Here is a 10742-nt window from a genome sequence, read left to right on the forward strand (position 1 = left end):
AAGATTTTAAAAAAAACAAAAACTTTTCATAAAAATTTTCTTTTTTGCTCCATGATGTAGGTGTACAGTATATGCATTCTCTGTTCTCAGAGGGATAAGATGCTAGGACGGAAAGAACAGGTTATTATTTGGTAGAATAAAGATTCTGGCACAAGGTTTTATAGACAGAAGAGATGAGGAATAACATAGGCCATTGGGATGGAATATGGAAGCTATGGACAAAAAAAAAAAAGGTAAGGACACTTTATCTGTGAAACACGGTGGCGTGAGCATATACAATGGCTTTCAGTTAGAACTGGCTCACCAGATGATGTGCAAGTACAATACATAGTAAAGTGTGCAGAAACTTGAAATCTAAAACACAGATTTAGTCTCAATACTCCTCCTTGGTCAGTAGATGTGGGTTGCAAGGTGTCAGTAGGTGTTGGTTTTCAGTAGTGCAGCTGCAAATGACAGGTTTATATTAATGCGCTTGCTCCAAATATGGTATCGTTTTTATAATAACAAATTACACAGGGCCTTTTTTCTTGGTAACATGACAAGTTGCGTTATTTTGGTCTTATTAACTTGAAGAGAAAGAAAAAAAGAGAGACTGGTGAGGGAACAGCTATTTATAGCATACTGTAACTAAATGTTTATAACATAAGTGGTAACAGGAACTAATGCTGCGTTCATAACACCACCTAAGTGATAAATTGCAAGTTGTAATGATGTCATTTTCCACCTCGGCACCTTCGACGTGTGAAGTGGGGAAAAAACGTAAACACCCGCACAAAAGCGTGTCTTTTATTTGCTCAAGTTAGTCGGCTAACGTTAGCGATAACTCTAATGTTTGTTTGCCTTCTCAAAACAGCAATTTAACAGTTATATATTTAACCTAGCGCTGTGTCTGTATATTAACTGAGCTAAAGCCAGTACTGCTTTAAAATCTGTTAAAAGTAGAGAAGAGTTACTTTACACTGTTTACAGCATGAGCGGCCATGTTGATTTGACGTCACTTCGTAAACTGGTAGTTGAGAAGACTACCCCAAGTTGACGATTTGAAATTTCACCTTGAGGCGATAACTGTGACTTTTACCGGTTGTAGGCAGGGAATTACAAATTGCAAAGCCGCCTCGAACACAGCTTAACTTGTAATTGTAAGTGGTGGCAAATTGCTGTGGTATAAGAGGAATACAACACTTCAGGGTTTTCTGATATTAAGAAAAAAACAAAAATCACCCTTGTAGTGGTAGTAGTAACTGCGCTTCATCACATCACCTTGTCACTGATTATTTTCTTCTAGCAGCACACCCCAAAATCATTTATTCCTCACATAGCAGACATTTAACTTATAACTTCTGCCTCTGCCCCAGACCCAAAAGATCACTGTACGCTCCCACAGATAAATGACCTTGTAAAGGTTCGGCAGAATGAAGAGAGCGAAAAAAAAAAAGTACAATCTGAAGTATGAGCTGAATTTCTCAGCCCCCTTCCAGTAAGTCCCCTTTGTCCCCGTGTTAATCTCAGCACTGTGAGCGCTACGTCAGGCTGGACTGGAAGAAGCAGTCGAGCAGGTCAAGTATGAGCTAGCTTTGGATTAAGAAGCTGTGGAACTGGTTCTGAACAATGCATCCATACTTTGCTGGAACAGATACTCTCACACATGGCTCACAGCAGTCTCAGCGACTCCGAGACCCCCAGCTGCACGCAGTAAACCGCTGTCATGTATTAGAGGAACTCAGGCCCAGCATTTCTACAGTACATGGCCTCATAATTCCTGTTTTATTGGAGCTGTCGTATTAGCCCATACTTATTTTCTCACAAATAATCTAAGACCCATACTTGTGTTTTTTATCTATAAGTTGCACATGTTTCTGACTTGTTTTTCGCTTTCCATTTGTCCTTGGAGATAAAAGCAAACCTAAAGGAAATGGTCTTTATAGGATTTATTGTAATAAGTTTAATGGGAGGAATGTTTTGAGTAAGTTCGTCTCTATTAGAGAGTGAAAGAGTAATGACACGAGCCTCTGCTTGCAGGTTTAATGGATCTCACACTTGCCACTTGTTTTCGTCAATGCATTTTGGCTGACTGTCAAACTAAATGAGAATAATAAAAAAAACACGCTAATGAAACACGTTCACACATTGGATTTGTCTCTTCTGCCTTTCTAAGGTAGATTTTGAGGTGAACTTGTTTCAGGTTTTTGTTTTTCAGCTTGGAGGGGTTTACAAAGGCTTCAAAAAATTCAAATCCAGTTTCAGAATCATCACTCCTTGACTTTAAACAAGATTTAAACAAGCTGCCAATCCGCAATTCCATTGTTAATTATTTGCATGAATCTTCTCTAAAGGGTTTGCAATATTTCACCCTTATTATAGATAATAATCCTCAAAGTGATCTCCCTGCCATCTCTCCCTCCCTCCCTCCCTCTCTCTCTCTCTCTCTCTCTCTCTCTCTCTCTCTCTCCAGATGTGCTCAGCTCTTCAGTTTGATTGACAGTTTGTGGCCTCCTGCGGTTCCTCTGCGAGTTCCTGGAGAAGGTTCATGCTCTCAGACTGTAGGTATATCCTAATACCAATATCTGACATTGTACAAACATCCTGAACCAAAATTATACCACAAAATTCTCGATTCTGATTGGTCAGAAGCTTTTGGCAGTGGTGCGCTTATTATAGTACGTTATCATACTAGAGGTGAAACTAAGGCAGGTTTTTTCAGCTTTGCAGTTTCTCAGTAACCTAGAGGGCGTGGTGGTGTAGAAAACCAATCAACGACGGGGAGGTGTGATGTAGCCAGACGTGAAGCAGACTTACTTTTCTGGCCAATCAGAATCAAGAATCCATCAGACTCCTATACTGTGTCATTCTGCATGATGAATAACAAGTTTGATTTTGTTTCATGCACTGTTTTCTCTTGTGTAGTTGGTAAATTGTGATGTTCCTCGTAGGTTAAAGTAGCAGCACCGAGTTTCTGTTACAGACTGGCGGGACAGCGGGACAGCGTGTTACCTAAATGCGAATCCCCATTGTACCGCCTTCCTTTAATTCAGACCCTCAGAGAGATCTTGCAGGTTTCTTACATATCACATCAAATTCATCTGAACTCATTTATTTATTTGATCCAGCATTCAGCTTTATTAATACGTATTTTATTCTTTTTTCCCTCTCCTCCAGGACGAGCCTGCGAGTCGGCGGTGCAGCTTCAAGGGTACTTTGGTTTATAAGAGAGGACAGGTCCGTTTAAGCCCAAACTGGTTCTGCTATCCTTCTGTTTCTGTATTTATTATTTTATTTATTTTTATTACCATGTGTCCTTGGCTGCCTGAATGGGACAAAGTATGCTTAAATAAAGCCAAGAACAGAGAGAGTCGGCATTTTTTTTTTCGCAGTTTCTTAGAAAGCAGCTGCTCTGTTTTTACGCTGAAGATAATCTCCACTCGAAGGTGTGAGGGAGACCAGCATTTACTGTTTCAAGGTTCAGTTTGCAAGGTCTTTGTAATCTATAAAGATCTTAGGAACTTTGTACCTTTTTAAGATCCTTTTGTGTATAACTAGCATGCACTGTGTAGTCATCTAAAAAGGAGATACAGTCTTTAACTATCTTCAACAAAGTAGGCCAAATACATTAATAATTACATGATGTTAATAAATAAATAGAAGTTTATTCATGGTTTTTTTTGGCATATAACAGGCATATAACAGTTATTATTATTTAATTTTTTGGGGGTTGGGGCATGTTCCATTTCCGTCACTCCTGTTGTACAAGATAAAAAAACAAATAAAATTAAGTAATAAATATATAAAAAGTAATTAACATTATAATTTGGTAAATGGTGATTATAGGATGCCTTAAGTAAGATTCATAATTCAGAATCCGACTACACCACAGTTTTTACTTTAAATCACCAAAATCACGCTCCAAAGAAAAACAGAACAGGCGTGTTTCTAGCGTTTAGATTAATCCCATCACAGTCTGTGTTTTTTTTTCTTTTGTTTGTTTTTCTGCCTTCTCACTACTTTTACTCTATCCATTCAAGCTGCCGTCAATTTTTCTTTTCAGATAACGAAAGTGCAGGGCACTAAAAGATATAAGCTTTTTGAAAGATAAGGTTTATGCGCTCAGCTCACAACGAGGTGGGTGTAGTGTTATATCAGTTACATACGAACTGGATTAGCACAAAGTTTGCACAACTATTTTATAATCTGTATGTCTGCTAACCATAACAGTATATTTAAAAAAACAAAAACAAAACAGAAATGTACCTGTTTGTGGATAACAGTATGGTCTGATAACCAGTGCTGAGTGTTGTGGTTATTTAGAGCTACACTGTGTCATGGATTCTCTTTACATGGCCTGGCCCTCGTCCTGTCATTGGTTTGTTATCTAAGTGTATGCACCTGTTGTGTGTTTATGCTTTGTTTCGTTTGTCTGTTTATACAGTGATCTTTCTATATCTTCCGAATCCTGTTTTCCTTGTACTTCCTTGTTTTAACCTTTGCCTGTTTACAACGTCTCCGTGTTGTGTATTACGTATTATATATGAAGGCTGCCTGTGTTCTGACCTTTGCTATGGACCCTGATTAAATGATTGAGTCAGGGAACAAGAAAGCTGTGTGTACAGATACATCAAAAATCTAGCTCTGATATGTCAAACACCACAACCTTAGGCACAAAAGAGGTCCAACTACACGGTGACAGGCAGGAGCCAACAGCCAGTCCGTGGAAAGGGAAAAAAGATACTTGAGCCTATTGGTTATTGTGACACATATTACGCCTAACTGTACCATTTTAATTGATATTCTTATGCTAAATATGCATCATGCCTTTTTTTTTTTTTTATTATTGTTTATTATGTGTCTGTTGAATACAGGATAAAGAAGAGAAGGACCTCTTGCTATTTGTGACAGACTCCAGCCTGCAGGATGAGCAGAACTCAGGAAGCATTAGCAGAACCCTTCCTGTGTACGTGAGCTCCATGTTCCTGCTCCAGACGTCAGTCCGTCAAGCCATCACTGCACTGTCACCCCAGTTCAGGCCGAGGCTAATTTTCACAGACGCTGTAATAGAGCAGGGTGAGCTGTGCGCTGACACTGGATGAAGGGGAGGTTGATTATTTCCCAGCAACAGCATGTATTTTATTCTTCTACTACAGCAATTTCCGTTGTCCATTTATTTGTAATGAATCAGTCATTGGTCATAGAACTCTTTATAATGCGAACCATCTCTAGGTAAGATAATCATCTCAGGGCAGTCTGTGGTTCAACTGGACTCGGAACCATCCCAACATGAGAACATTTCTCCGCCCCAGTCGGTTCTGCTGGACCAGCTGAGCCCCGAGAGCCCGCCCTGCTCTCTTTGCACCGTTACAGGTTAGTACCTTCTCACATCTCCTACACTGGCCATTTCAGCAGGTCTCTTCATTAGTTCTGTCCTTGTTCATGTGATTTCTTCATGGCTTTTCTTGTTCTTTCCTAATGTCCTTCTCCAGAATCTGTTTGGTTTGTCACGACATACTTTTGCGGGGTTATTAAAAGTGAAGCTGCCTGTGACTAATTTTGTAATTGTTTTAAAAAAAACAATCAACAGGAATTATTGTGTTTTCTCATCTGTTATACAAATACAAGTGAATTTCCTCATTCAGATTTGGCATGACAGTAAATGAAGCACGAAGGCAGATTTTGTTTTTCTGCCACTTTGTTAGCCAGATGCAAGGCTGACTCACACTCTGGCCACATTGTTTTTTTTTTTAAACAGTAATATGTTAGTCAAAATGTCTTGGCTTGTGCGTAATACCGAAAGTGAAGATTTTTTTTTTTTTTTTTGTAAGAAGACATCTGCACCACTTGGAAGTTGACTATGTTCTTGTAACAGCACATCCTGAAGTGTTTTATTCTTCTTATATCACAATATGCAGATGTGCGTCATACTTCTTTTTTATCCATTTATACTTACATTTAATGGTGCTGAACATCTGTGAAACAAGTCATTTCCTGTAATCCCTTACATTATTTTCTCTGTCTCTTGAAGTTAATCAGACATGTTACTGAGAAACCTGAAGATTTTCTTGACTGTGAGCAAGCACTGACACTGGAGACTCCTTCCATAAACGTGTCCTTACAGAAAGCTTCACCATAGCAACGATTATATACATTTCTGTTTTAAATAACAGCAGATTTTTAATCCGTTTATCGTTAGGTTTAGTTTATGTTGGGCGTCCGCCGTACACGTCCCTGTGAATGAGCTGTTACTATAGAAACGATAACGTATCATACGAGCGTATTAATGTAAATTTGCAGCAGTCAGAGCTAGAAACCTTCTGACCAATCAGAATCGAGAATTCAACAGTGCTGTGGTAAAAAAAAAAAAAAACGACGTGTAAGTGTTCTTTTAAAAATACAGAATTCTGGTCGATCTGTTACTTATTCACGTGTGGTGTTTTGAATTCTGCACCACGATCTTTTGACTTTTGGATCGTACACAGATGCGCTGACCTTCTGTTGAGGATTTTCCAATGAAACTTCCAATTCATTGGTCCTTAAGTGGTTGCAGCTTGTCCAGGTGCTGAGACAGATACTTATCTGTATGGCTGTGTAGTTCTTTATCACTTGGTTAGAGCATTAGACCCAAACCATGCCAGCAAAAATAAATACCCTCTTCATCCTAACAGAGCCATTGTGTTTTCCTTGAATCATCGTTTAAGGTGTCGTCATGTATGTAAGATTGTAATGTGGCATATAGTAAATAATATTGATTTTATTTGTTGCTGTGTCTTAGATGAATATTTTATTCCAGTGGGTTCAAACTTTATCGTATTGTCTTATCTCTGTGCATGTAACAGGGTTGAGTGGAAGAATTAAAATGTACATTTTTCCTAACCTGTAACGGTTGTTTCACGGAAAAGGATGTTTCAAGGATGAGACGTATTTTAAAGTTTATATTTTGACGTAAAGTGTAGCTATCATAGTTATGTGCTGTAGATTTATTTATTTATTTATTTATTTTTTAGGTTTGATTAATACTTTAAGATATTAATCTGAAACATTTACATAGGATGTTGCGAAGGAAGCTCATTCCTGCAATTATTCAATCAGCCAATCATGTGGCATGAAATCAAAATAATGTTTACATATTATTTTTATATATATATATATATATATATATATATATATCCATTTCTGTGGGCGGAAACGCTTTGTTGATGAGGGAGAATGGCCGGACTGGTTTGAGCTGACAGGAAGTGTATGATAAATCAGATAACCACTCTTTACATCCGTGGTGAGCAGAAAAGCATCTCAGGACGCACACTGAAACTTGAGGTGTATGGGCTACAACAGCAGAAGACCAAATGGCACCCCGATCATGCAATCACTCAAATAAACATTTGGATTATTCGTGGACATGTGCTGGTTTGGGTGATGCATTTTATCTGTTTTTGTTCCAATACCCGTTGTACAGGAGTGGTGATGGACATAGATGAGAATTCTGCTTTTTCGTGGCCAGCCTGCAGTCAGTGTGGAGACGACAGCTTAGAGGCATTAGAAGATAAACCGTAAGTTACGTTATCATAACGCTGTACAGCGGCTTTTAAGCAGCTTTTGCTATACCACAGTGCTGCTGAATTCTCGATTCTGATTGGTCAGAAGGTGTTGATTCTAAGTGCTAAACCATAACCAAGTTATCATTTTGTCTTTCCAGAGATGTATTTTCATGTGTTGCATGCGGAGTCGTGGACAAGCCAAGCAGAAAGATGCAGCTCGAAGTGTTCCTCAGCTGTCCCTCTTCAAGTCACTGGACTGTCAAAGTTAAGGTAAGATGTAACAGATGTAAACTGTTGACTCGCAGTGAAAAATATTTTCAGGTTTTTATTAGATCTACTCTCTCTGCTTTGAAAGAGGAAGGAAATCGTGTGTCTTTGCAGGGTGTAAACTTTTTTTCAGCACTTGATTATCACCACACATTTTTAGTTGCTAGATGTTTGAGATTGTGTTAAACTGCATCTTGTGAAACTGACTTGAAAGTCTGTGTGTGTGTGTGTGTGTGTGTGTGTGTTTATCAGCTACAGCAAAACTCCATCATGTCCCTCCTAAACTCGACAGGACATGCAGAGGTGAGATTCCTGTCTAACGAGTATGTACTGTGTTGATAAGTTACACTCAGTGGCTACTTTATTAGGAACACCTGTACACCTGCGATTTCATGCGATTATACAATCAGCCAATCACGTGTCAGCAGTGCATGAAATCACGCAGATACAAGTCAAGACGTTCCTGTTCTGGAAACCTGTGCGGTCTTTTGCTCTTGTAGCCCATCCGCCCTCAAGATTCGATGTGTTGAGCTGCTTTTCTGCTCACCCCCTTTGTAAAGAGTGAGTTACCATAGCCTTCCTGTCAGCTTTAACCAGTTTGGCCATTCTCCTCTTAGTTCTCTCTTATCAAAAGCCACATGATTGGCTGAGTGCATGAACAAACAGGTGTACCGGTGTTCCTAATAAAGTGATCAGTAAGTGTATAATACGTCTGAGAAAAATTCATCTGTTAAATAACAGCATGTTTTTTTCAAACAAAACTGTTTATTATTAGTCTTAGATATTAGCGTCTGCCATATGCAAGTCCCTGTGTTCTGTATAACGTTAGAACCAGTGCGGTAACGTAAACGTGTGATTTGAATTACAGCCTGTCAGAGAGTCGCGTGGTGTAAATAATAGTAAGCAATGCACTGAAACTATAGTTAAAGTTTACTTGCTTGTCATCTTTGATTGACAGGGTTATGAGGTGGAGGCGGTGCTCGGGAAGACCGTCGGCCCTCTGAACGCTTTCATCCACGTGGTCACACACTCTTCCGCCCTCTGGATGGGTTTGGAGGAGATCACTCTTTGACCTGGGATCACTAATTCATCTGTGTGTCTTACCTCACTGGTCTGTCCAAAGCGAATATAATTTTTTACAGCCTAATAAATCTGGGTACAAACTGAACCGAGTGTTTTTATGGCCCATGCCCTCATGTGATGTGCCAGGACGTGATGTGATGTGGGCTGAAGAACAAGCTCATCATCATATTTAACGTCTCCTGTGCGAAGAATGGGTGTTATAAATAGGATTTAGAAATAGCTCTTTCAAAGGTGTAGTCTGAAGGTAAAATGGTGCGTTCTCAAAACCACATGTTTGTGAAATGCACAACTAAAAACATGATGGTCATGAATATTGCTGAAAGTCAAAATTAGACTGGCTTATTTACATATTTAAATTTTTAAACGATATGATTGTCCCCATGGCCACGCCCACACTTCCTCCCTCCCTCCTTCCCTCCCTCCATCCCTCCCTCCATCCCTCCATTCACACTGACCAGCTCTGATATTGATATTTAAACTTATTTCATTTTATTTCTATCAATATTCCAGTTTTATTTTACAGGCTTTATATAAAATGTTCAAACGTTTGAATACAAAGTTTGGAATTATAAAACACGTACCATAATATATGACTTTTTTCTGTAATAATTTAGAATACAAAAAAAAAAACTATAATATTCACAAAATATTCACGAAAATATTCAGTTCAGATGATTTGATGCACGTGTAGCTACAGTCAGAGTTTTCGAGTCGTGCATGTGAGGTATGTTTTTCCAAAAATGTTTTTTTTTAAAAAAAACAAACAAAAAAAACGCGCATGATGATGATGATGATGATGATGGTGGAGATCACCGGTTGTCGGCGGTCTCGCGGTGTTTGAAGACGTGTCTGAGGCTCGTGAGCTCGCGCGTGAGCTGATCTATGGTCTTGTGCAGGCGCTCGTTCTCTGCGCTCAGTTCCATCAGCTTCTGCTGCATTTCCAGATTGCGCCGCTTAGCCTTGTCCCTGCTTTTGCGCACGGCGATGTTATTCCGCTCTCGGCGCTGCCGGTATTCCGGACTCAACCTGTCCACCGCCTTCTTGCTCTTATCCTTGAGTGTCCTGCGGAGAGGGCTGGAGGATGAAGGGGATGGCGAGGGCTCGGGCTCGGGCGTGCTCGGGGGCGTCGGCTGTCCCGTGTGGATGCTCACCGACGTCTGCGCGCACGTCTCGATCTGCGACGGGAGGGACGACGGCGCGTCGCTGTCGCTCCAGTCGGTTTCCTGCTTGATCGGGAAGCTCGAGTCCTTGGACGCGCTGAACGCGGACAGGTGGTGGTAGAACTCTGACTTCTCCTGCTTGACGGCGCTGTTGAAGAGGTCGGCGAACAGCTCGTCGTTGCACAGCTCGAAGTTGGGCGCAGACGACATGGAGTCGATGTAGGCGCTGAAGTCGATCGCGCTTTCGTCGTCGTACATGGCTGGCGCGTTGCTCAGCTCCACAACACTGCTGCTGCTCGTGCTGCTGCTCGTGCTGGTGTTGTTGCTGTTGTTGTTGTTGTTGTTAGTGGTGGTAGTGATAATGCTGATGCTCTCCTCGGGACATTTCCCGTCCCCTGTCAGCTTACTGTCGTAGAAGTTCGTAGGCTCCATCGCCCAGCTCATGTAGCATGGTGGAGACACGCACTCCGAGTCCAAGCTGCACGGCTCGCACATGAGCGCAGCTCTGCTCTTCTTCATGCACTGATGCAGAAACCTTACTCCACAATCCTCCTAGGAACCAGGGACTCGTGCGCTCCTCGCTGGAGAGCTGGATGGAGGGACTGATGGATAGATGGAAGGATGGATGGATCTCACACACACACACACACACACTCCACGGGATTCTCATGCGTCTAAAAGCAACCTGTGTGTGCCAAAGTTTATACACACT

General features: G+C 40.7%; 2 protein-coding genes across 4 annotated transcripts in view; one reads left to right on the forward strand and one right to left on the reverse strand.

Moving 5' to 3' along the window:
• spidr (scaffold protein involved in DNA repair) overlaps positions 1–8955 on the forward strand; it is a 38111-nt gene extending 29156 nt beyond the window's left edge. For 2 of the 3 annotated variants that reach the window (XM_053240187.1, XM_026926151.3), the window contains 9 exons: positions 2453–2540; positions 2931–3053; positions 3157–3216; positions 4854–5055; positions 5212–5352; positions 7439–7532; positions 7679–7790; positions 8040–8090; positions 8746–8955. In XM_053240187.1, coding sequence (XP_053096162.1) covers positions 2453–2540; positions 2931–3053; positions 3157–3216; positions 4854–5055; positions 5212–5352; positions 7439–7532; positions 7679–7790; positions 8040–8090; positions 8746–8859 — 985 coding nt within the window. In that variant the 3' untranslated portion in view covers positions 8860–8955. Of the gene's footprint in view, positions 1–2452; positions 2541–2930; positions 3054–3156; positions 3217–4853; positions 5114–5211; positions 5353–7438; positions 7533–7678; positions 7791–8039; positions 8091–8745 lie in introns of those variants that run through there. The other variant, XM_026926153.3, reaches the window with a different exon arrangement.
• A 381-nt stretch (positions 8956–9336) lies between these two features.
• cebpd (CCAAT enhancer binding protein delta) lies at positions 9337–10699 on the reverse strand. The gene has a single exon (XM_026926186.3). It carries the CDS (start codon positions 10547–10549, stop codon positions 9680–9682), a length of 870 nt encoding a protein of 289 aa, XP_026781987.1. The 5' UTR covers positions 10550–10699; the 3' UTR covers positions 9337–9679.
• Between the last annotated feature and the right edge of the window lie 43 nt (positions 10700–10742).

The sequence above is a fragment of the Pangasianodon hypophthalmus genome, chromosome 1, assembly GCF_027358585.1.
Source record: "Pangasianodon hypophthalmus isolate fPanHyp1 chromosome 1, fPanHyp1.pri, whole genome shotgun sequence".
NCBI lineage: Eukaryota > Metazoa > Chordata > Actinopteri > Siluriformes > Pangasiidae > Pangasianodon > Pangasianodon hypophthalmus.

Bases quoted from the DNA above. Each gene is read 5' to 3' on its own strand.
- cebpd (XM_026926186.3), bottom strand. From the start codon at position 10,549: ATGAAGAAGAGCAGAGCTGCGCTCATGTGCGAGCCGTGCAGCTTGGAC.